Raw genomic sequence first — 27136 nt, 5'->3', positions numbered from 1 at the left:
TCCTTAAATACAGAAAAACACAGTCAAGCAGGTGAAGGAGTTGAACAAAACTGTACAGGATCTAAAAATGGAAATAGAAACACTAAAGAAAACACAAAGAAGCAACCCTAGAGATGGAAAGCCTAGTAAAGAGATCAGGAGCTACAGATGCAAGCATCACTAACATAATACAAGAGATGACTCTCAGGTATAGAAGATACCATAGAAGATATTGACACAACACTCAAAGAAAATACAAAATTCAAAAAGCTCCTACCTCAAAACTTCCAGGGAATTCAGGACACAATGAAAAGACCAAACTTATGAATAATAGAAACAGGAGAGTGAAGATTCCCAATTAAAAGGGCCAGAAAACATCTCCAACAAAATCATAGAAGAAAACTTCCCTAACCTAAAAATAGAGATGGTCATAAATGTACAGGAAACCTGCAGAACACCAAATAGATTAACCCAGAAAAAAATTTCCTTCCATCACATAATAATCAAAATACTAAATATACAGAATAAAGAAAGAATATTAAAAGCTGTAAGGGGAAAAGGCCAAGTAACATATAAAGCAGACCTATCAGAATTACACCAGACTTCGAAATAGATACTCTAAAAGCAGGAACATCTTGGACAGATGTCATGCAGACCATAAGAGAAAACAAATGCCAGGCCAGTCTTCCATACCCAGCAAAACTCTCAATCATCATAGATGACAAAACCAAATTTAAACTATATTTCAACTAATCAACCCCAACAGAGGATAATAGAGGAAAACTCCAACACAAGGAGGAAAACTACACCCAAGAAAACACAAGAAATTAATCATCTCACAACAAATTCAAAAGAAGAGAACCACATAAACATAATAGTACTTATAAAAACAAAAATAACAGGAACTAACAATTATTGGTCTTTAATATCTCTAACATCAATAAACTCAATTCTCCAATAAAAAGACATAGGCAAAGAGACTGGATATGTAAACAAGACCCAACCTTTTGCTGTATACAGTAAACACACATCAGTGACAAAGTAAAAAGCTGGGGAAAATTTCCAAGAAACAAGCTGGAGTAGCCATTCTAACATCTAATAAAATAGACTTTCAACCAAAAGTTATCAAGAGATGGGGAAGGACACTTCATACTCTGGAAGGGAAAGATCCACCAAGATGATCTCTCTAATCTAAACATCTACACCCCAAATGCAAGGGCACCCAAATTTGGAAAAGAAGCACTCAAAACACACATTGACCCTCATACAATAATAGTGGGAGACTCCATCATCCCACTCTCACCAATGGACAGATCACAGAAACTAAGCAGCGACACAGTGAAACTAACAGAAATTATGAACCAAATGGATTTAACAGCTATCTATAGAATATTTCACCCTAAAACAAAAGAATATACCTTCTTCTCAGCTTCTCACAGTACCTTCTCCAGAATTGACCATATAATCAAACACAAAAGAAGCCTCCACAGATACAAGAAGATTGATATAATCCCATGTATTTTATCAGATCACCATGGACTATGGCTGGTCGTATTCAATAATAACCAAAAGCAGCAGAAAGCCCACATACTCATGGAAACTGAACAACTCTATTCAATGATAACTTGGTCAGGCAAGACATAAAGAAAGAAATTAAAGACTTTCTAGAATTTAAAGAAAATGAAGGCACAGAATACCCAACCTTATGGGACACAATGAAAGCAGTACTAACAAGAAAATTCACAGTACCGAGTGCCTTCATAAAGAAATTGGAGAGATTCTACACTAGCAACAGCACACCTAAAAGCTCTAGAACAAAAAAAAAAAAAAAAAGCAAACACACCCAAGAGGAGTAGAAGGCAGTAATTAGCCAAACTCAGGCCTGAAATCAAACAACTTGCAACAACAAAAAGAAGTATATGAAGAATCAACAAAACTAAGAGCTGGTTCTTTATGAAAATCAACATGAGAGATAAACCCTTATCTAAGCTAACTGAAGGGCACAGAGACAGAATCCAAATTAACAATATCAGAAATGAAAAGGGAGACATAACAGAAACTGGGGAAATTAAAAAAAAACATCAGATTCTACTACTAAATCCTATCTATACTCAACAAAACTGGAAAATCTAGATTAAATGGATGATTTTGTAGACACATACCAGGTACCAAAGTTAAATCAGGACCAGATAAACTAACAGTCCAATAACTCTAAAGGAATAGAAATATTCATTAAAAGTCTCATAGGTAGAAAAAAAATACTCAGGGCCAGATGGTTTTAGTGCATAATCTTATCAGACCTTCAAAGAAGACCTAATACCAGCACTTCTCAAACTATTCCACAAAATAGAAACAGAAGGAATACTATGTAATTCATTCTATGAAACCACAGTTATGCTGATACTTAAACCAAAGACCCAACAAAGAAAGAGAATTTCAGACCAATTTCACTTACACATTTTGATGCAAAAATACTCAATAAAATTCTCACAAACAGAATCCAAGAACACACCAAAATGATCATTCACCATGATCACATAGGCTTTATCCCAAGGATGCATGGATGGTTCAACATTTGGAAGTCCATCAATGTAATTCATTATATAAACCAACTCAAAGGGGAAAAAAAAAATCACATGATCATCTCATTAGATGCTGAAAAACTCTTTGTCAAAATACTTTGACATGTTAAAATTCTTGGAAAGATCGGGGATTTAAGGCACATACCTAACCCTAATAAAAGCAATATACAGCAAACCAACAGCCAACATCAAATTAAATGGAGAGAAACTTGAAGCAATCCCACTAAAATCAGGGACAAGACAATGCTGCCTATTCTCTCCTTATTTATTCAATATCATACCCAAAATTCTAGTTAGATCACTTAGACAATAAAAGGAAGTCAAAGAGATACAAATTGGAAAGGAAGAGGTAACAGTATCACTATTTGCTGATATTATGATGATATTATGCATAAGTGACCCCAAACATTCTACCAGAGAACTCCTACAACTGTTAAACAACTTCAGCAAAGTGGCTAGATATAAAATTAACTCATACAAATCGGTAGACTTCCTCTACACAAAGGATAAATGGGAAGAGAAAGAAATTAGGAAAACAACACACCTCACAATAGTCACAGATAATATAAAATATCTTAGTGTAACTCAAATCAAGCAAGTGAAAGTTGTATGACAAAAACTTCAAGTCTCTGGATATAGAAATCAAACAAAGAAGATCTCAGAAAATGGAAAAATCTCCTGTACTCATGGATTAGTAGGATTAATATAGTAAAAATGACTATCTTACCAAAAGCAATAGACAGATTCAATGCAATTCCATCAAAATTTCAACTTAATACTTTATAGAGATAGAAAGAGCAATTCTCAACTTCATCTGGAATAACAAAATACCCAGGATAGCAAAAACAATTCTCGACAATAAAAGAACTGCTGGGACAATCACTACTACAGAGCAATAGTAATAAAACATCATGGAATTGGTACAGACATATAGGTAGCTCACTGGAACAGAAGTGAGGACCTAGAAATAAACCCACACACTTATGGTCACTTGATCTTTGACAAAGAAGTCAAAAACATATAGTGGGGAAAAAAAAGCATCTTCAACAAGTGGTGCTGGTCTAATTGAAGGTGTGCATATAGAAGAATACAAATTGATCCATTTTTTATCTTATACAAAGCTCAAATCCAAGTGGATCAAGGACCTCCACATAAAACCAATATTTTGAATCTTAATAGAAGAGAAAGTGGGAAGGAGCCCCAAACATATTAGCGAAGGGGGAATTTTCCTGAACAGAACACTAAATGGCTCAGGCGCTAAGAGACCAACAATTGACAAATGGGACCTCATGAAACTGAAAAGCTTCTGTAAGGCAAAGGATGCTGTCAATGGGACAAAATGGCAACCTAAAATTGGGAAAAGATCTTCACCAACCCTACATCTGATAGAGGGCTAATATCCAAGAAGTTAGACTTTAGAAAACCAAATAACCCTATTAAAAATGGGGTACAGAGCTAAACAAAGAATTCTCAACTGGGGAATTTGGAATGGCCAAGAAGCACCTAAAGAAAAGTCAGTATCCTTAGTCATCAGGGAAATGTACATCAAAACAACATTGAGATTCTACCTCACACTAGTGAGAATGGCTAAAATAAAAAACTCAGGTGACAGCAGATGCTGGTGGTGATGTGGAGAAAGAGAAACATTCCTCTATTGTTGGTGGGATTGCAAGCTGGTACAACCACTCTGGAAAGCAGTCTGGCAGTTACTCAGAAAATTGGACATAGTACTACCTGAGGACCCAGCTATACCACACCAGGGCATATACCTAAATGAAGCTCCAACATATAACAAGGACACATGCTCCACTATGTTCATAGCAGCCTTATTTGTAATAGCCAGAAACTGGAAAGAACCCAGATGTCCTTCAACATAGGAATGGATACTGAAAGTGTAGTGCATTTATATAAAGTTCAGAACTCCCATGATACAACTCACAGACCATATGAAGGTTAACAAGAAGGAAGGCCAAAGTGTGGATTCTTTAATCCCACTTATAAGGGGGAAGAAAATAATCATGGGAGGCAAAAGTAGGGAGGGACCTTGGTGGGGAAGAGGAAAGGGGGAGAAAAAGGGGGACAGGATCAGGTATGGGAAGAGACAGGAAAGAAGTCCAGAAGGCCAGGAGAATAAATAGAAATATGTATGGGGATGACATTAGCCAAAATACCCAATAGTGGAGAGATAGAACCTGAAGAGACCACCTCCAGTAGACAGACATAGACTCCAGTTGAGGGGTGGGGACATCTACCCATCTCAAGATCTTTAACTGTCTAAAGGAAACACAGGGACAAAACATGGAACAGAGTCTGAAGGAAAGTCCATCCAGAGACCACCCCACTTTGAGATCCATCCCATCCTTTAGTAATTGTTTTACTAAATTAGAGTGATCAAGACAATGTTGCATTATCCATAGTCAGTCATTCAAATCAAAGGAACACAATTGAAAGTCCAGAAATAAAACTTACAGTTATATTATATTCAAGTAATAGATTTTTTAAAAACAATTAAGTCAATTTATTTAAACAGTTGACTTAGTCATCGGCAATGGTGACTTCAGCCTCCACTCCAGGCTCAATACTGATGGAAGTGATCTGTTTAACAATCTCAGAAGGACTATGTAAATCAATGAGTCGCTTGTCGATCCTCATCTGGAATCGATCCCATGTCTTGGGAACCTTCACCACAAGGTGTTTTTCTGGCAGTGAGTCTCAATGTCTTTGTAGGCATGCGCACTGGTCCTTTCACTTTTACATTCTTTTCCTTAGCACCTCTGATCCAGTCTGCACAAACCTTCTCCAGAGACTTCACATTGTGGCTGGTGAGCGTGATTCGAATTTGGTGTATCGTCACTTCGGGCTCCAAGGGCGTCTTTCCAGTTTCTGAGGCGCAGCTTCCTGACCGACTTGTTCCTCAGCTGCAGTGAACAGTGGTGAGTCAGGACAGAGCAGACTGGAGGGAGCTCCGCAGCACGTACTACCAGGTCTCAGAAAGGGGATTTTGTTTTGTTTTATTTTGAGTTAGGATCTCACCATATTGTACAAGTTGGCTTTGTACTCACACATTTCTGTTTCAGCCTCCTGAGTAGCTGAAGCCACTCATCAGAGAGTAACCAGAGATGATTACTATTACTCAACTGAATTTTTTAAAAATAAAGATGCCAATGCACATCCATGTCAAAAAGACAGTCTTTTTCAACAACTGATACTGGGGTGTTTGTATTTTCATTTTTTAAAGAAAGATTTCTTTTTCTTTATATGTATGTTTTGCCTACATGTATGTATGTTTGTCACGTGTGTGCCTGGTGCTCAAGAAGACTAAAAAGAGTAATTAGACCCAGTTGAACTATAGTTAAGGCTGGTTGTGAGCCACCATGTGGGTGCTGGGAATAAAATCTGTGCCCTCTGCAACAGCAACAAGTGATCTAAATTGCCGTGCCATCCAGCTCCTGCATTTGTATATTCTTATGCAAAATATTAACTTGGGTCCATACTTGTAACCATGTAAAGACATAATGGAGTATAACATAAAATTAGAAGAAAACAGAAAGTCTTTATAGGTATATCTGCCTTTTATAGATGACCTCAAAATACATACACATACACATTGGCTTTATTGAGGTTAGAAGTGATTGCTCTTCAAGGACACCATTAAGAGCAGGAATGAGCAAGTATATACTTGCAAAATATCTAATTTAAGGCTTGCATTTAGAATTTATAAGGAACTTTTAAAACTAAGTGTTAGGAAGCTAAGTAGTGTGTGTGTGTGTGTGTGTGTGTGTGTGTATCTGGTTATCACCCAGTCTGGTGAGATAGTTCAGCTAACAAAACAGCTATGAATCTTAACCTGAGTTCAATCCCTGGAACCCATGTAAATGTAGAAGAAAAAATGATAAAAATGATTTTATGAAGTTGTCGTTTGGCTCCACAGGTTTGCTACGGCAGTGTTACCCTCACCCCAATCATACACATGTATAATAATGATTATTTTAATTTACTTAAATTTTTCATATGATATATTTTAATCATGTTTTGCTTCTCCTCCCCACCTCTCCACTTAAACAACTTCATGTTCTCTCTCTCCTCAAAATATAAATTAATAAAAAAAAACTTAGTGAGACAAAAATATCAAAACAGAACTGTTGCAAAAAAAATAAAAAAAAAACATGGAATTTGTGTTGGCCAACTACTGGCCATGGGGTATGCTTGGGAGTATAGTTGATATACCCAATGACACTCCACTGAAAAAACTCACTTCCCCCTTTCTAGTATGTATCAATTGCAAAGACCTTCTTGAGCAGAGGTAAGACTCTGTTCCAATTCTTCCTTTTAGTGCTGGGATCTTGTTTGGTTTAAACCTACACAGATCTTGTGCATGTTGTCATAGTCTCTGTTAGTTTGTATTTCTATCAGTACTGTTTCAATGGATAGAAACTGTTTCTTTGGAAGCATCTACTGCCTCTGACTCTTACAATCTTTCCATCCCTCCTGAGTAGATCACTGTAGTGGTTTGAATAGAAGTAGCCTCATTGGCTCAAATAATTGAATGCTTGATCATTAGAGAGTGGAGCTACCTGAAAGAGATTAGGTGTCTTTTTAAAAATTCTTCTCTTAAATATTACATCTCAGCTGCAGTTTTTCTTCCCTATTCTCCTCCCTTCTCGTCTAGATCCACTCCTTTCTTTCCCTTTAGAATGAGCAAGCCTCCAGGGATGCCAACCAAACATGGCACAATTAGGCATATACCTTTCTATCAAGGTACACCTTGACAAGTCACCCCAGTAGCAGGAAAAGGGTTCCCAAAGCAGGCAAAAGTCAGACAGTTCCCACTGCTGGGAGCTCCATAAGAACACCAACCCACACAACCATAACACATACAGAGAACCTCGGTCAGACCTAGGCAGGCTCCCCAGTTCTTGGTTCAGTCTGTGTGAGCCCCTATGAGCCCTGGCTAGATGATTCCGTGGGCCATATTCTTGTGGTATCCTTGACTTGTTTGGTTCCTACAATCCTTCCTAGTCCTCTTTTGTAGGATTCCCTGAGCTCCACCTAATCCACCTAACTCCACCTAGGCTGTGGATCTCTGCATCTGCTCCTTAGATACTCTCTCTCTCTCTCTCTCTCTCTCTCTCTCTCTCTCTCTCTCTGTCTCTCTCTCTCTCTCTCTCTCTCTCTCTCTCTCTCTCAAAGTCCAGTTTAGGGAACCAATGAGTTTATTTGGCTTAGAGAATATCAAAACGTCTCATGCCAGCAGGGAGGATGATGTCTATCACCTCGACAGGCCACATATTCTACCAGCTCCTGAGACCATGAGGCCACGTGCAATGAGGACACAATTGCACCTGGCTGGGAGGTATAGAAGGGAGGATCTGGAATCTCAGACAAGGGTCAAATGACCCTTCTCACCTTTTCCTTCTTTGACTGAATGTCAACACACCCCGTCTTGACGGTATCTTACAAGTAGTCACAGCTTCCCAGGTAAAAATGATGGCCATGATGCTTAGAGAACAGCCCATTACAGCACCCATGTAGGCAGGGCTGTTTTCACCACAGAGACTTTAGCAGGGCCAGGAGCCTGGCATCTCTTCTGAGGCCTGCCTTACTTCTTGCTGAGCTTCTTATCCCAGCAGGTAGCTGCTTCCACAGCACTCACAGCAGCTGCTCGAAAACCACCCTACTCTGGGGCATGAGCCCAAGGATGGTGGTTCCAGCTGGTGTGAGCACGTCTGTCTGAAGCTGGGCTGGGTGCTTCCCTTCCTGTTGCAGCATTTTGGCTGTCTGATCTTGGCAGCAGAGTCTTAGCAGCAATGCGGTGGGCCAGGTCACTGGACATGCCGATCTTGATGGCCCCTAAAGCCAGGGCCTCCGAAAATGTACACACAAAGGCCACACCACTGCCACTGTGGCCAGTGTGGATATCTACGTAGGACTCAGGAACCTCTATGCACTGCCCACAGGCTTCCAGCAAGTTCTGTAGCAGCTTGGCGTCATCATTCCCAGCATGGCGGACCCGTGTCATCACCACAGCCCCCTCCTGAACAGGGTAGATTGGGAGAGACTCCCAATACTCGTTCTCAGGGATAACAACTCCTCCATAGAGCTCAGAGAGATCCCAGCAGCCACAGAAATGATGATGCACTCAGTGGTGACTACAGGGGCCACTTCTGCTAGAACAGCTGGCAGGACTTGGGGTTTGGTGGCAAAGATGACACGTGGGCAGTTTTGCAGCACCTCATAGTTGGAATGAGTAGTCTGGCAACCCAGGGCCCTGAAGTGGCAGAGGTTCTTGTCTGTTGCTGCACTGGCCAGCACTTGCTTAGCTTCTACTTTGCCTGCTGGGAGGAGGCTTGGAGCAACGGCCTCCACCACACGGCCTGCATCCATGAAGCCAGCTCGCCAAGGTTCAGACATCGTAGCCTAGCCGCCATCATGCTCTGAGCTGGCCTTCCCTTGTCCTTGCCAGATACTATCTCTTTATCAGATATGTAATTGGTAAAGATTTTTAACTCCTTCTATAGGATGCTAATAATAAAACCATGGTGTCTTTTAGCTTCATGAATTCTCAGTCATTAATTGTTAGTCTTAGTGCCAGTGTTAGTGGTGTCCTTTCTTGTGCCAATGAGTTCAAAACTATTCCCTACTTTCTCTTATAGCAGATTCAGGATATCTAATGTTATGTTGGGATCCTAGATCTTTATAGATATGGATCTATTTTCATTCTTCTATATTCAGCTATCCAGTTTGAATAGCACTGTTTGTTGGTTTCTTCTGCAATACGTATTCTTGCTTCTTTGAAAAAAATAATAGATGTATGGGACTTATGTCTGGGCATTTAATTTGATTTCACTGATTAATGTATGTACTTTTATGTTAATGCCATGCTGTTCTACTGTGCCCTGTAATATAACAGAAACCTGGGCTGGTGATACCCATAGCAGTTCTTTTATTATTCAGGAATGTTTTTATAGCAATCCTGGATTTCTTGTGAGTCCATATGCAGCTGAGGATGGCTTTTTAAATTTCTTTTTGATTTCTGCAAAGAATTACATAGGAATTTTGATGGAGATTTTATTGATATATAGATTGCTTTTGGTAAGATGGCGGTTTTCACAAAACTAATCCTACCGATCCACAACATGGAAGATCATTCTATCTTCTGGTCTCTTCTTCACTTTCTTTCTTCAATGTTCTGAAGGTTTTTGCTTTTTGTTTTATTTGATTTGGTTCACTTTTTTCAAGACACGGTTTCTGTGTTAAACTGTCCTGAACCCCACTCTGTAGACCAGGCTGGCCTCAAATTCAGAGATCTGCCTCTGCCTCCTAAGTGCTGAGATAAAGACATACACCACCACTAATTGGCTCTGAAAGTTTTGATTATACAAAATTTTCACTTGTTTGATTAGAGTTTTTCCAAAGTTTGTTTGTTTGAGACTATTGTGAAAAGTATTGTTTCCCTAATTTATTTCTTGGTATGTTGTATATAGGAAGGCTACTGATTTTTGTGTATTAATTTAGTATCCTGCTTCATTGCTGAAAGTGTTTATTAGCTATAGAAGTTTCCTGATATAGTCTTTATGGCCTTTTATATATAAAGTCATATCACCTGCAAATAAAAACACTTTGACTCCTTTCCTGCTTGTTTCCCCTTGATCTCCCTTGATTGTCTTATTTTTCTAATATTTCAAGTGGTATATTGAATAAGAGTGGGAAGAATGGTCATTCTCGTCTTGTTTTTTTTAATTATTTTAATAGAATTTGAGTTTCTCCTCATTTAGAATGATATTGACAACAGCTTGCTTTAAATTGCTTTTATATGTTTAGTTATGTCCCTTGTATCTCTAGTCTGTCCATCAGGAACAGATAGATATTGGATTTTGTCAAAGGCCTTTTCTGCATGAAATGATCATGTGGTTTTTGTCTTTCGGTTTGTCTATGTGGTGGTTTGTGTTCATTGATTTATGTATGTTGAATCATATCTACATTTCTAGAATGAAGCCAACTTGACAGCGGTGTATAATCTTTTTAATGTTATGGTGGTTTGAAGAGAATGGCTTCTATAGGCTAATAGATTTGAATATTTGATCACTATTTGAAAAGATTAGGAGCTATGGCCTAGTTGGAGGTCACAGGTGATAGGCGTTGAGGTTTCAAAAAGCACATTCCAAGCACAGAGTCTCTTTCTTCTTGCTGCTTGTGGATCTGGATGTAGAAGTCTCAACTACTGCCTGCATGCTGCCAGGCCCTCTGCTCAGATGACAATGAACTAAACCTGCGAAACTGGTGAATGCTTTCCCTGGTTAGAGTTGCTGTGGCCATGGTCATGTCTCTTCATAGCAACAGAACATTAAGACAGACATGTTCCTGAATTTGGTTGACAAATATTTTATTGAAACATTTTACATCTATGTTCATAAGGAATGTTGGTCTGTAATTTTCTTTTGGGGGGCAGCCTTGTGTGGCTTTGGATCTGGGTAATAGTGGCATTGTCCCCATCACACACATCAAATAATATTTTCAGTTAAATAACCCAACTTGTTAACTGACAGAGTTTGAATAGGTATTTAATTTAAAAACTTTAAAAACAAGTCTACTGATGAAAACAGGTTGTCTAAGGATGATCTCCATAGATTAATGTCAGTTTATTGGTAATTTGATTATATCTATAAAATCTCTTCACTAGATCACTAAATTAATGTGTTTGCCTTCCCTTTTGTCCTTGTGTTTTAGCCTAGAGAAAATAGCATTAAAAAACCCTATCACCTAAACATACAATTATTTTGTTTTATACACATATATATTCAATTTAACAAGCTACAAAGTTCTATAAAGTTCTCTTATTGAAGTCATACATTTGGAACACTTACTGTGTGCAAGACACAGGAGTATATTATGCTTCATCATTAAAAAAATCTGAGAGGGCTGGAGAGATTGCTCAGTGGTTAGAGCACTGACTGTTCTTCCAGAGATCCTGAGTTCAATTCCCAGCAACCACATGGTAATCACAACCATCTCTAATGGGATCTGATGCCACTTCTGGTGTGTCTAAAGACAACAGTGTACTTGTATAAATCAAATAAATAAATCTTTAAAAACAATCTGAGATGGTGACTAGCACACAGAAGATATTCAAATGTTGCTAAAAATCAATGAATTTACCATCTGGAAACTGGAAAAACAATCAGCTTTGGAAGAGATATCTGCACTGGGCTTGAGAAGCTTGCTCTGAACTAAACTGTGGTCTGTTATGCCTCCTTTCCTCCAAGCCTGGGGTGAGAAGGATGTTTTTGAGAATAGACCCTTTTGCTTTGCTGTTCTACCAGGGAAAGAAGAAAATCCATTCCTATAATCTTCAAAACCTTTAGTACCAAACAGTTCCTCATAATACAAGGAAGGGAAGACCCTCCCAACTGTGCAAATAGGAGAAATGAGCTAAGCATGTCAGAATCATTGGAGCAAATATATTCAAGCAAAAACTGTAGGCCCTTGGGGAAAAAAATAAGGCCCAGGAAGAAGGAAAGTATTTATACACTATTCTCCACTTCTGGCCTAGCCTTTGAGAATTTTGAAAATAAAATTGATAGTCCCAGCTATCTCAGAACACCAGAGGAACAGCTGTGGCTTGTGCGAGGACAAGGTGTTACACATGGCAAATCAGGTCTGCTGAAACAAGCCAGACATAGATCTCATGCATTCTTGTGACAAAGTGTTTATTTGAGTTGCAGACAGGGATGACGTATAATAGACTACTAACTGAGTGGAGGAAAGGAGCCAATGTGGGGAGAGCACAGGAGTGACAGGAAAACGCTTACAGAAGCCTCAGAGTGAAGCCTATTAGTAGGCATGCTAACAGAAACCAAATATTCCACAGTTTTTATTCATCCCTAATAGCCTTCCTGGACTGTATATTGGAGTTTCAAGTTACAACATTCCTTCTTTAAACATAGTTGCAAGGTTTGTACACCTTAACTTGTTTGATTTTTGGTAAGGAATTTCTGAAAATGTATAAACAAATAGCAAATATAAGAACAAGATAAATCATATTGGGGCTTGGTTACAATAGTTACAGAAAATCACTATGGGGACATTTAAAAACTCCATTCTTCATTGACAATGAGTATTTATGTAAATCTGCATATTCTCCAATGGATCCAATTTTCTACTCATGCCTTTTCCTGTAATTTGAAAATCTTCATTTCCTGGACTCCTTTCAAGGTAAGGCAGTTAGTTAAACAGCAACAACAGCAACACAAAACCAACTTGCTTTCAATTCACTTGCGGAAAAACAGTGTAACTGTTTATCTTAAGTCTGTCTTAGTTCAGCAACTGCCTCTTCTAGCAACCTTTATCCAGCCCTTCTGGTAGGCAAGACAGTTTCCATGGTGACTATGTTGTTTCTACTGGGTTGCAGTAGCCCTTCAGAGGAGAAACTCTTGTCTGTTTCTGAGTGGCAAAAGAGAAGAATCAGATAGGTACCAGTTCTCTGCATTTCTCTTCCTTTCCATCTAAGATCTATGATTTGGGTGCCTGCAGAAAATCTCCAAACCCTGGGGCATTTGGAGCAAGTGTAGTTGATACCATAGTTACATTGTTGAGTGTCTGTTTATGCTTTACATTTGCTTTGCATTAACTATCCCTATTTTTTGTCAATCATCACTTTCTAGGATGTTAGACACGCTGATTCAATAATGTCTTGAAAAAATATTAATGATATTAAATACCAGTTTGGGGGAGGGGCAATTTTGTTGTATCTTGTGGTTTGCATCTGGGGAAAACAATAAACTCAGGATTTTAGAGTTGAAAGGCTGTTTAGAGCATGTTTAATTTAGTTCTTTAATTTCAGGTTGTAAAGGGGAAATATCTGGCTTCATTTTTTCATAGCAGGTGGCTGGCAGAGAGTGTTTAGAATTCCTGTCCACTCATCTCAACTGCCATTCTTTAACCACTACCACACTTGGTAAGTGAATCTGAACAGCTATTGATTTCATTTAAAGTACCAATGTGTAAGAAACACTGAATATATTCAGGCTTGATTTCATAAATAATGGCTGTATGAACTTTCTCTTTTCAGAATATAGAGTATTTCAATCCTTAGGAGATCAAGATGTCAGATCCTAACAAAACTGCCATAACAGCAGAAAAGGAAGCTTTGAACTTGAAGTTGCCTCCCATTGTTCATCCCCCCCAAAACATAGGTGTTGACACACCAAAACAAAGTGAGCTGCTAAATTACAGAAGATCTAAGGAGCAGCAGAAGAAAATCAATCAATTAGTGTAAGCAGCATATTAGTAAATAATTATTGCTTAGACTTAATGATTAGTGTTCTAGACTCAAAAATTTAGAAAACTATATAGGTGGTCTGTGGGTAAAATAAGGATTAAAATTCAAATTAATTAGAAAAGCAATCGAGAATGAATCATAATGCTAACCAATTTTGTAGAGTGCCTGCTTATTCAGATTGTGCCTCTGTTGCTTTACCAATACTTCTCACAGCACCTTGCTGAGATAAATACTATTGTTGAACTCTTAAAATTTGTATTTTAAAAATGTGTGTGTGTCTAAGTTTATGTGTGTATAGCATGTATATACAAGAGGCCAGGGAAGTCAGAAAAGGGAACTAGAGTTGTGAGCTGCCATGTGGGTGCTGGAAGTCAAACTCAGGTCCTGAGCCATTAATCCAGCCCTAGCTATATTTTTTAAATGAGGAATTAAGGAGCAGAGAAATAATTTGACCACAGCCCTGAGGTTTGGGTCCAAGTGGTTTGTTTCTGCAGTTCAAGTATCTTTTATTGTGTCTAATATTACACTATTAACTGTAGTGATTTTTGAAATTTCTTAGATTTATATTTTTATCATTGCATCATTTACTTATTCATATTTAAAGCTAAATTTATGAGGAATTTTAACATATCATATTATATGTTGTTAGAAGTCTTTTGCCCTCTTCAATCTTATGAAAACTCTTTAATTTGTGAGTGTGTGTATGTGTGTGTGTGCAAATACACATGTAAATGCCCACAGAGGCCATCATGTCTGCTCTGGCAGTTGTGAGCTGCTCAACATGGGTGCTGGCAGCCAAACCCAGCAGCAAGAGCTCTGAACTTCTGAGCCATCTCTCTAGCCTCTTACCTGATGTATTCTAAAGACCACTTAATCTTTTAGAAGATTTAGACAAGAGTTATTAGGATATTACTTAATAGCTTTCTATTATTTTTATTGTTAGGAGCTACTCACGGATCCATGAATGTACTGGATGTTTCTCTGTTTAAAGATATGCTTTGCAATTAAGATTTAGTTATGGATGACCATGTCTAGAAAGTGTTTGAATCCCTTCCACATTGCTTTAATTCTTTCTACAAATCAATATCATTTTATCTGGAGATATTAATTCCCTGATGCTCATTGTGCCTGTTACGAGGAAGATCATAGAAAACAATAGTAAAAGACTGCGTCTTTAACAAGTTCATTTGCCATCAGGATAAGACAGTAAACATATACAAACTAGTTATAGGAACTCTTTTAATCAGTGGTTCTCATCCTGTGGGTTGTGACCCCTTTGAGGATTGACTGACCCTTTCTCAAGGGTCACCTAAGACCATTGGAAAAGACAGATATTTATATTACAATTTATAACAATAGCAAAATTACAGCTTGAAGTAGCAACAAGAATAATTTTGTGGTTAGGGGTCACCACTGCATGAAAAACTGTATTGAATGATTGCAGAATTAGGAAGGTTGAGGACCACTGCTTTAGATGATGAGCACTTTTTTATTTTATACATTTTTTGAGGCAGGGTTTGTGTAACCCTAGCTGTTCTGGAAATCACTGTGTAGACTAGGCTGACCTTGAATTCAGAGATTTACCTGCCTTTACCTCCCTAGTGCTGGGATTAAAGGCATATGCCACCTCTGTCTGAGAAGATGATGGGTACTTTGAAGAAATAAGATAGAGAAAGCATGGTGTGGGGTACATGCCTGTAATCTCAGTACTGAGAAAGCTAAGTCTGGTGGATTGTGAGGTCAAGGCTAGCCTGGGTTGACAATAGAGGGATCCTCTATGAATAAGAGATAAATAATAAGGGCCTGGAGAGATGGCTCAGCAGTTAAAAGCACTGACTGCTCTTCCAGAGGTCCTGAGTTCAAATCCCAGCAACCACATGGTGGCTCACAACCATCTGTAATGCGATCTGATGCCCTCTTCTGGTGTGAAGACAACAGTGTACTTACATATAATAAACAAATAAATCTTAAAAAAAGCTAATATAATAGAACATTATCTGAGGAGCATGACAGGAATGGCTTGTGGAGACAATATTTAAATAGATAACAAAAGAAGGAGAAGAAACCTTCCACTTAAACAAATAGGAAAACGTCAATCTAAGGACACAGATAGCAACCACCAAAGTCAGGAATAGGAATTGATAACTGCCAGTATCATGCAGGTACCATAAGCCTGGGGAAGACTGTAAACGGTGATCATTCAGGGTTTTATAGGCCATGAGAAAGAATTCAAGATGTATTTTAGAGCAGTGGGTGCCTTTAAAATATTCCAAATAAGCTAGGTATGATGGTACATACCTTTAATTCCAGCAGTTGAGGGGCAGAGGCAGTTGGATCTTTGTAATTTCAAGACCAGGAAGTCTATATACCAAGTTTCAGATCAGCCAGGGATATAGAGAGAAGGGGAGGGAGAGGGGAGAGGGGGAGGAAGTGAGTGAGTGAGTGAGTGAGGGAGGGAGGGAGGGAGGGAGGGAGGGAGGGGGAGGGGAGGGGAAGAGAGGGAAGGAGGGAGGAAGGACAGTCAGACAGCCAAACTCTGTAAACAGGAACATGACAGGAAATTATCAGGGGTATTTGGATAAGCAGCAAGTGAAAGTGGAAAGTGGTACTACTTGCAGAAACACATAGATGACAAGAGAGTATTTGTTTTGTTTTCAAGACAGAGTCTTTCAGGTCTCTACCACTTTCATTTGCTGTTTGTTAGTATACTACCTCAAAGTTTCCAACCATAGGGCTATATTAATAACAATGAAAGTAGAGCCTCCATGTATTTCTTTACCAAAAGGGACCAGAGTTAAATATGATATGTTTATTTGCCTCCACTTTTGTCATGCCACCAGCATCATGACGTCCTCTTAGGTATTTCCGGTGTTATTTCTTAGGTATTGTTCCATGTGACTGTGGCTCACGTGTCCCCAGTTTGTTTTCCTTGTCATCTCAGTCTCGATGGCATGTCAGCTGAGAGAAAGCTTTGTGAAGTCTTCAAGAGATATTAATACAGGAAAGTTTTCTCTGGTTGGCATTTGAACTGAGGATGGCTTAGTCTATATCAGTTCATTTATACGCTCTCAGTAAGTTATAAATGCAAAGATTTCATTTTTAGTGTTACTTCTTTATGGTATTATTGAATAATTTAAGATTTAAGATATTACTGGTAGTATTGGTTTCTCATAAGAAGCTCATTCAGTCGAGGGAGCCATAATGATCCCCACCTATAATCTCAACACCTGGGAGGTGAGAGAGTTGGGGTGCCAGGAACTGCAGACCAGCCTCAGCTACACTGTGAGTTCAAGTTTGAAAATAAAGAAATAAAATGTAGCCAAGTAAAGATCTCCTGAAGACTTCTCTGTTTAGTATTAAAATAGATGTCTTAAATGTTTAACTTAAAGTATTTTAGTAATTAATGCTCATTTTTATCATAAAATTTTCTAATTGTAAATTTCAGAATTTCTGGAGCTAAAAAAAGTCTAGACAAAACCCTGGATAAAAGAATACCCCCATTACCAGAGCCAGACTACCCTCCGACGGTGAGTTCTCACCTTAACAACCCTGTACAACTTTATGTCTTATGAGAATCTCAATAGCATTCTTTGTTTGGTTTGTTTTAGAGATAGGGCTTCTTTGCGTGGATCAGGCAAGCCTGAACTCAGAATCCTCCTGCCTCTGCCTCCCAAATTCTGGGATTAAAGGCAAGTGCCACCGCCGCCCAGCTTTAGAACTCATTTTTAAAAGAATGGGTATATTTAAGATTTTATTTGATTAAAATATTTTAAATTTCATCCTTGGGTTTTGTTGTTGTTGTTTTGACAGATGACCAGTGAAATTAAAAAAAAAGGAGTGAGTTGGAAATTTTTTTTGTCTTGAAAATGTTCAAAGCAATTACTACAAAGTATTCTTCTAAGACTACCTACTAAATCTCCTAGGGAAGAAGTCTAAACAGACTTACATTTCTCCATCAAAGGAGCAAGCATGTTGCCAACGACAAAGGAGGTTTTCAAGAGTTGTCTTTATGTTGCCATCTGTTATTCTGTATATATAGTTTAGTTCCTATTCCAAACTATTGAAAAATATTCAAGATAACAGTTATAACAGTAATGTATCTCTCTCATAGCATTGGTGTAATAATTATCCTAATATTGCTATGATGTTTATTTTCATGTAACAAGGACTTACTGAGAGTTACTGTGTACTAGCGATATGCCAGGTAGTGCTGAGCTTTGTTAGAGACGCTGCATGAGTAACAAGCAGGCTGTGGAATGGTTGGTAGACACAAGACAACATGTAAGATTCACTCAGTAGTAAAGGATCCAGAAACTTCTGCAGCTTACCTATAAGAGGAAATTGTGAAGCATGTTTGCAGATTTGGCTATAAATTTTCTAAGCCCATTAAGAATTGGGGGTGGGGGTGGATAGAGGTCTGAAAATATAACCTTATTATGAACTGAGAATATTACGGAAAACTTTTTTTTAGTAGACAAGATTTTTGGTTTATTTTATCTAATTAAAAAAACATTACATGTATTACTTTACTGTGTGCATGTGTGTATGAGGGAGACTTTTTAGAATATTCTTTAATTTGAAAGAATCTTGTTTTAGAAAACAGGATTTAGGTGCTAGACTAAAATGCTAAATCATTCTGACCATTTGGCCTGTTTTTTTAATGTTCCCAAGTTAAACTACATTTTCATGAAGCAGTGTGTAGAGAGTAGTCCTATAGTACCTATTCAGCCACAGTGGCTGGACCACATGTTAATGCTGATACCTGAGCACCTAAAGGAAGGGAAAAAACGAGAAGAACTGCTGGGAAGTCTCATACAAGAGGTGTCAATGGACTTTGAAAAGAGCATGAAGAGATATTTGGGTAAGTAACGTAGCATACACCAAGCTTCTTCTACTTCGGCCCATGAGCACATCTGTAACGCCAGTACTGGAGCTGAGTTGGGGGATAGAGTTCAAGATCATTTTTAGCTGCACAGTGAGTTTGAGACCAGCATGGGCTACATGAGATCTTGTTAAAAAAAAAAAAGAAAAGAAAAGAAAAAAGAAAGAAAACCAACCCTGGTGGTGGAGGCACACACCTTTCATCCCAGAATTTGGAAAGCAGAAGCAGGCAGATCTCTGAGTTCAAGGCCAACCTGGTCTACACAGTGAGTTCCAGAACAGACAAAGCTACATAGAGAAACCCTGTTTAGAAAATACAAAAAGCAAAACAAATAAACAGAAACCAAAATAAGATAGAATAGTAGAAGTTGAATATTAGACATTATATATTCTAAATATATAATGTCTTTGATATACTTTCTACCTTCATTTTATTTTTGATACTACAAACTAAAGACTTTGTAATTTAATGGTACCTTTTGTATTTATCAGATAATATTTATTGCTATTTGATTTCTCACTTTGTCTCTATGGTTTTAGATTTCCTATTTTTATAATTGTCAGAAAACATTAATGTATTTTAGTCTTTGCAATTTTTATTGGAATATTGAGGCAGAGAATCACTTCACAAACATAATAATGCTTCAAAATGATATATGCATTAAATTAATGAAACTAAATTACAAATTTCCAGGTGAACCAGTTAACAAATATTATTACTTTATGCATGTGCTGAAAATGCTTAAAAGTACTATTAAGTATTTGTAAACAATGTATTATCTTTTACTATTTTCACAATATTATACAATAGTTCTCTTCAACATATTCCTCCTAGCTAGCTGAAATTCTCTAACCTTTTACCAACATTTCCCCAACTCCCATTTCCCCCAATCCCTGGGAGCTATCTTAGAATGAATTTCTTAAATGGTCATGTCATTGATTTTTGGACAGATCTCTTGGCAAAAGACAGAGACTTAAGGAGTGTGCCTGTGGAATTCACTGTCAAAGGAAGGCCAAAATAATGCCAAGAATTTGCTTTTGTGCAAGAAAGGGAGTTTTTCCTTGTATGTAATTTAATGTACAGTAAATTCTACCTTACAGTATTAAGTTAGAGACTTAGATTAAAAAATCTAACTTAGAGAATAGATCTTACAATGGTTTTCAGGAAATATTAACATATATGTGTATTTTAGTACAGAGTGTTCTTGTGAAGCCCCCAGTTAAATGGCTTGAAGATGAAGGGGGACCTTTGCCTGAATCTCCTGAGTGAGTAAACTATTTTAAAAATGGTATAACATCTAGCTTTGGGTACAATTTAAAAATGAACTGATCTTACATTCAAGTCTACAACCATGAAGCTCAAAGATATTTTCTTTTAAAACCTCCAAAGATGTTCTCCACATTAATCATCTAACCCTACTCACAGAAGGAGGAGGACTTGTATGAAAAATACTTCAGTATAATCTAAGTATGTTGTAAGGTATCTTCACCTGCAATCTTAGGGCTCAGAATATGGAGGCAGGAGAGTCAAAGATTCAAAGCCAATCTCGGCTATGCAGTGACTTATAGAAAACTTGATCTAATAATAATAATAAAACAAAAATCAAATCTAACTTACCCTTGAGTAATCTTTGACATATGCTGGACAGATTTTTCAATAAATCTAAAACTGTTTTTACTTTTGTATTCTTGGGTGGCTGATCTATAGCAAAGTGAGTTAACAGAACATGCAAGCCACAAGTCTGTTTCAGCCACAGATTCTCTCTCTCCTCTGAAGATGATGTGCAGTTTCAAAACTGAGTGCTCATACTCAGAAGACTTTCATTCCTGACCTTCATTCCTTATCCCAAGTCCCCAGTTTTCACTGTAACGTTAATTTCTCGAGATGTGTGGTATGCTGTTTCAATCATGTTTCATGTGGTGCTTTGCTTTTCCAGAGGACTAGATTATTCCAATCCTTGGCATTCTAGTTTTGTGCAGGCAAGAAGTCAAATATTAGCTAATCTGCACATTGTTCATCCGACTATGAAAGTATTACTGGATCTTGGTTATACAACATTTGCTAATATTATTCTGCTGGACTTAACAGGAATTAGGTAAAATTTTATATATATTAGTTAAAACTTAACACTTGAATGATGCCTTGTTTGGTATATTTTCTTATATAGTTTTAGAGCTGATTTATATAACTCTAAGCCTTTCTCTATATTTTAGAACTTTAAAAAATTATATCTCATCTGATTCAACAGTTGTATGTCAAGATCAATTTGTCATTTCTCTGAATTATTTTTTTCTGTTTATCAACAGAGCTAGAGGCCCAATTGATTGTGAAGCACTGAGAAATGATCTATCAATTCAAGCTAGAAAATCAGAAGAGAAGATAATGAACACATGGTATCCAAAGGTTATAAACCTCTTTACTAAGAAGGAGGCACTAGAAGGCATCAAGCCTGAAAAATTGGATTCCTTTTATAACTGTGTTTCCATACTTATGTCAAATCAGGTATATATGTACAATATATGTGTCTTGAATACTTAAAATTCAATACTTTAAATAAAATCTATTTAAGCACAGTTTTAAGCAATTTTTAAAAGTAAGTTAAGGAAGGCCAGGGAAATGGCTCAGTAGGTCAACAGCTGGACACACAGCCACCCAGGGTCTATTCCTAGAATTTATGTAAAAAGCTGAATGCAGGCAACAACATGCATCTGCAGTCCTACAGCAAGATGATGAGGAGAGAGAAGAGTATTACTCAGAAGCTTGCATAGTCAGTGCCACAACAGAAACCAGAGGGGCCCTACCTCAGCAAGGTGAAGGACAAGAACTGATTCCCCAAAAGGCTGACCTCTGACCTTCTCACAACTACCATGGTACATACATATGCCATGTCAGAACATGCCTATCTTCATAAACATATCACACACACAAGTTGTCGGTTTGTTTGCTTGTTTAATGTGTATTGGTGTTTTGCCTGCATGTGTGTAGGTGTTGGATCCTGGAGTTACAGGCAGCTGTGAGCTGCCATGTGGGTGCTGGGAATCGAACCTGGTTCCTCTGGAAGAGCAGCCAGTCTCTAGTTTTATAGCAGTATGTTAACAAAAAGACTAGCCTAGTAAATATATTTTTGAGTAAATTCTAAGATGATTATTCTTCATTGAATTTTCATGAAAGGGTTATTTTGAATGTTTTTGATCATCTTTAGTTGATATACATAAAGAGAACATTAATCTTGTACAATTGTTTATGGACTCCTTAAATATCTTATTTACTTTAGACATACAACTCTAAAAAATTAGTTTTGAATGTAAACATTCATTTTCAGTGAACAGCTCTAAAAGTTCATGTGTTCTACCTTGTTTCTTTCTTTCTTTTTTAACATTTATTTATTTATATATATGAGTACACTGTAGCTGTCTTCAGGCACACCAGAAGAGGGCATCAGATCCCATTACAGATGGTTGTGAGCTACCATGTGGTTGCTGGGAATTGAACTCAGGACCTCTGGAAGAGCAGTGAGTGCTCTTAACCACTGAGCCATCTCTCCAGCCCTCTACCTTGTTTCTTTAGGAGGGCACAATATGTAATTGGTAGCTATAGCCAACACAGTCATAGTAGTCATAGTTTCCTTTCCTCCTACATTACTCTCCTGAGGACTATGGTTATTTGGTAAGAAAAGATGACTCACATTTGGAAGATTGTTCAGATTCATGCATGTCTTCTGGGCTAACTGTCCAACAGCTGATCTAAGTAAAAATGCACTTTTCAACATTGTGCACATTTCTAAGTTACCATGGTTGTGCCCTTGCATGTAGAAGGGTAGTGTGCTGGAAATCCGGCTCTCCAAAAGGAAAAGTATCACAAGTTCTTCAGTTTACTGATTTTGCAGTATAAATATTTTTATCATGTGGAATTTAAGTTTCTTAATGTTTAGCAACTCCTCGTGTGACTATTTGACAGTTGGCCCCTCTGACTATAGGAGCTGGCTCTAGTATCAGCCATTGTCTTGCCTCCATTAGTAAGTTTTTCTCATCCCCAGTCTTCTCCATTTTGTTTGGTCTTCTGAAATGTTTCATGTGCCAGGAACAAACTTACTAATAAATGTGGAAATTCCGCACAGCCATTTAGAGAGTGCTGATACTCTACTACAAACATTTGGTTTGCAAATATTGTTCTATTTATTGCTTATTTATTTTGATTTGGTTTGGTTATTTTCAAGACAGGGTTTCTCTGTGTAACTCTGGCTGTCCTGGAACTCAGTGTATAGACCAGGCCAGCCTACACACAGAGACCCATCTGCTTTTGCTTCCAGAGTGTTGGGATTAAAGGCATGTGCCACCACTGGCTTTCTATTTATTGTTTAGACATTTATTAAGAATGGATATGACTTCAGGAATAACCAAGTTTATGGAATTCATGTAATTATACACAATAATTCATTTTAGATAAAGATTGGATTTATCCTTTCTGAAATAATGGTAATTTTTGATATCATGTAGCTAAAGGATCTCTTATGGAGAACTGTAGAAGAATTCGTAAGGCTCTTTGATTCAAGATATATAAACAGGCTTCCAATATTTAAGATGGAATTGACATTTGACGATGATAAAATGGAATTTTATCCCACCTTTCAAGATTTGGAAGATGTTGTCTTGGGTTTGATAGAACGGATATCTGAAACTCTGCAGGTATTACTTCTTCCTTACCACGCTGCCGTATTTCAGTATTTAGATTGAAATTCACCACATTCTGAAGAAACATAAACTAGTATGGCTTTTTATTCCCTTCCCAGCTATTTTAAGTTATAATATTTTTTCTTTGAAAACATGTTAATTGGAGATGTTTTTCTCCTTTTGATCTTTTCCTATTGTTCTGAACTAATGTTTTTTGTGTGTGTGTATGCACGTGTGTGTGTGTGTGTGTGTGTGTGTGTGTTTGTACACATGTGTGTGTGTTTTCTTGGTACTACGTTGTGAACATCTTTACAAAAATCTAAGGCATAATGCCATATGCTCTTAATCTCAGCTCTTGGGAGGCAGAGGCAGGCAGATCTGTGAGTTTGAGACCTGCTTTGTTTGCAGAGTAAGTTCCAGGACAACCAGGGACACATAGAGAAACTCTGTCTCAAAAATAAACACATAAAAACAAAGAAATGTCTGAGTCCTATTTCTTCTTTCTAATGCTTTTTTAGTATCACCACACCTTGATATAGTTAATAAATACTTGTAAAATGATAAAAAACTAAACTTAAGGTGCTTTGGGTTTTGGGGGGTTGTTGTTTGTTGAGTTTTTACATTTTGAAATGTGGTGTCACCTTGCAGCCTGGACTGGCCTGGAGCTCTGTAAGCTCCGCTTTTAGCCTCTGTAGACAATCTGTTGGGATTCAGACAGGTATCCAGCTCAGCTCCAATTTAAGTTTTTATATTATATTACAAGCTATTTACTATTTAATTCTTATTTTTTTCATTCAGTGGCCTTTTCTTGGACCACAGAAATGTAAAGAAAATGTTATTGGTCAGTTCAGCTAGATATTTATCACATTCATTTTTGGTTTTATTTCTGTTAGACTGTCCAAACAGTGCCTTCTTGGCTGTCGGGAACTTCGTCGCCTGTCAATCTTGATACAGAACTTCCAGAGCATGTGCTGCAGTGGGCTATCAGTACGCTGAAGATGGCGGTCGAGCAGAACTTAGAAGGGGCAAAGGGACATTACAATACATACGGTACACACAAACTATATTTTTATCATTCTACATCTTAGCTAGAATTTGGTCAGATATCTGGTTTCCTGCTACTGTTTTGAAAGAGCCAGAGGTAAGCCATAGCATGGATTGACAAGTCATGGATCAGACTGGAGACACTTGGGTTTTGTGTTTGGGTGGTAGGGTGAATACTAACTGGAGTAGGGTGATAACGTCAACAGTTAGGGGAAAGAAAAGCTGCTAGAGTAACACATTAGCTAAAGCAGGGTGAGTCAAGTTCGCTTCTGAAAAGTTTTGAAAAACCTGAAGTTTAATTTACTGCACAAGTACATCTGATATCAGAATGGGGAGTTGCCTTTAGACAGGCTCTTGACTAAAGTTGTCTGCTATCTGACATAATCTATTCCTCTAATATTTTTTCAAAGCTTCAAGGATTGTACCACATTTAAATTGTTTAAAAACAATTAATAAAATCGTTTAACATTTAAGATGTGTCTAGGCAGACAGTTTTATTCTTTCTTTGCAAGGTACTGAATATGAATTTGTATTTAACTTGATTTGCCTCTTAAATCTTTAAAAATTTTTATTAACTTTTTTTAGGTTAGCATACAGAGCAATGGCTATTAAATCTTTTTACTCTTATTTCTTTAATATAGTAATCTACATATGTTCACACTTGAGTCAGCTACTCTGTGATAATACAAAACGCACTTACTCTATTAAAATGTTGTTTAGATTTTAACTGGAATATTAATTTTCAGTTACAAAATACAACTGGCTCCTTGACGGGACCGCAACAAAAATGATAAAGAGATTCCAGGAAGAAAACCATACTTTTGATGAGTACACAGAGGTAAGTGGTAATCCTGCTTTTTCATAAGTGCTTATATTTTCATTATAATTACATCATTCACCTTTCCTTTCTCCAGCCCCACCCCCACATACTCCTCATTTCTTCTCAAATTCATGGCTGCGTTTTCTTTATTTTTGTTATATATGTGTGTATATTTACATATTTAGGCATATATGTAAGAATATATGTGTGTATATCTATCTATCTATCTATCTCCCTAAATATATAAATACAGCATGCTGACTCCATTTAATGTTGTTTGCTTATATATAATTTTAGGGCTGACCACTTGGTATTAAATAACCAATTAGGGATTTATCCTCTGGGAAAATGAATCCGCCTCTCTCAGTAGTCCTCAGTTCCTGTAATCGTTTGTCTGTGGTGCCGCCACCATTCCTTGAGCTCTGCCCTTTTCTCATAAGCATATCTACTGGTGGTGTTCTTTTGTAGGCCTTGTTGCAATATCCTGTGTGCACCTTCCCTGCACTTCTAGGAGACACAATCTCGCAGCAGATTTTCTGGTCCTCTGGCTCTACAATCTTTCCCACCTCTCTTTCCCAATATACTCTGAAGCTCAGATGCAGGGGTTGCTTTAAAAATGTATCCACTGAGGCTGGGCATCTCACGATTGTTATCCACACTTTGACCAATTGAGACCATTACAGACAACTGGGTTTATTTTCAGAATGCACTTAAATAAAATATAATTACATCATTCTCCCCTTCCCTTTTCTCTTTCCAGCCCCCCAACCCCCCACCCCACACACTCCACTGACTTCTTTTTGTTGTTTATATGTAGTGGTTCCAGGTCTGAGCACTTTGCCTTGGATAGGCAATAGGGGTCACAGTTGTAGTTCTCCCTGTCTGTCATTACAGTGTAAGGGCCACAGTGCCATACAGCATGCTGTGAGAAGGTCTCTCCTAGAAAGAGCTGCAGAACCAAGACCAGGACAATCACAATGTGAACAGATATGCTGACTTGGATAGGATAGTCCTCAGAAGGACAATTCTTTTTATTTTCAATGAATGTTTTTGGAATTCTTTTTAATTAGGATATTTTTGCTCTAGATATAAATGATTCAAGTGATGTCAATAGAGTTTCTTATTCAAAGCATCATTTTAGTTAAGTTGATTTACCTTGTAGTTATTTTAATTAATTCAGTCATGTATTAAGGTTTATTTATCATTTTAAGATAGGATTTATTTAGAGAGTATGTGTGCATGTACTATGACATGTAGAAGTCAGAGTAAAATTAAACTTCAGGCTAATCTGAAACTTAGTACATAGCCCAGGTTGGCCTGTGCTATATGCCTAATCCTCTTGTCCCTACCTCTCAAATGCAAGAAACAGAAGAACTTACTACCATGGTCAGCTGAGATCTGATCTGAAGCAGATGTTTGTATGGAAATATAAGGGAATAGAGAAGAAACAAACCATTAGTAATGAAAATAGAAACCATCAATTTGAAATAGGACAAGGAAGAATTTGTGGGAGGATTTGAAAGGATTAAAGAAAAGGGGGAAAACTAAAGGAATTTTGTTTTTGAGTTTTATTTTTTTTTCTTTTCTTTTCTCTTCTTTCCTTTTAATACCCAAGAGTTTGTTCCCCTCCCGGTCTACCCTCCTACTGTTCCACATCTCATACCTCTCCCACCAACACCATCTCCATGAGGATGTCTCCACCTCACTCACCCTATCAGACCTCTAAACGCCCTGGTGCCTTGAGGGTTAGGTGCATCTTCTTTGACTAAACCCAGACCCAAAAGTCCTCCCTGTATATGTGTTGGGGGCCTCATATCACCTGGTTTATGCTGTCTGGTTGGTGATCCAGTGTTTGAGAGATTTCAGGAGTCCAGGTTAATT

The 27136-nt window shown here is 37.7% G+C and overlaps 1 protein-coding gene and 2 pseudogenes across 3 annotated transcripts in view; 1 reads left to right on the top strand and 2 right to left on the bottom strand.

Annotated features, from left to right (window-relative positions):
• Positions 1–5096: 5096 nt before the first annotated feature.
• Positions 5097–8089, bottom strand: LOC308428316 (small ribosomal subunit protein uS10-like; annotated as a pseudogene). The gene is made up of 2 exons: positions 7968–8089; positions 5097–5467 (listed from the first exon to the last, which is right to left on the bottom strand). The product of its transcript is annotated as a small ribosomal subunit protein uS10-like (transcript).
• Positions 8090–8160: 71 nt separating this feature from the next.
• Positions 8161–12403, bottom strand: LOC308428315 (pyrroline-5-carboxylate reductase 3-like; annotated as a pseudogene). Its single transcript has 2 exons — positions 12371–12403; positions 8161–8978 (listed from the first exon to the last, which is right to left on the bottom strand). The product of its transcript is annotated as a pyrroline-5-carboxylate reductase 3-like (transcript).
• Positions 12404–13662: 1259 nt separating this feature from the next.
• DNAH12 (dynein axonemal heavy chain 12) overlaps positions 13663–27136 on the top strand; it is a gene marked incomplete at both ends in the record, with an annotated part of 152272 nt that continues 138798 nt past the window's right edge. Inside the window, 10 exons of the mRNA XM_080926847.1 lie at positions 13663–13832; positions 17285–17366; positions 17650–17676; positions 18511–18700; positions 19914–19986; positions 20658–20816; positions 21028–21223; positions 23218–23406; positions 24285–24441; positions 25182–25273. Of these exons, the coding sequence (XP_080782973.1) occupies positions 13663–13832; positions 17285–17366; positions 17650–17676; positions 18511–18700; positions 19914–19986; positions 20658–20816; positions 21028–21223; positions 23218–23406; positions 24285–24441; positions 25182–25273 (1335 nt within the window). The remainder of the gene's footprint in view (positions 13833–17284; positions 17367–17649; positions 17677–18510; positions 18701–19913; positions 19987–20657; positions 20817–21027; positions 21224–23217; positions 23407–24284; positions 24442–25181; positions 25274–27136) is intronic.

The sequence above is a fragment of the Micromys minutus genome (assembly GCF_963924665.1).
Source record: "Micromys minutus genome assembly, chromosome: 12".
NCBI classification, from domain to species: domain Eukaryota; kingdom Metazoa; phylum Chordata; class Mammalia; order Rodentia; family Muridae; genus Micromys; species Micromys minutus.
This window is presented reverse-complemented; position numbering and strand designations above follow the sequence as displayed.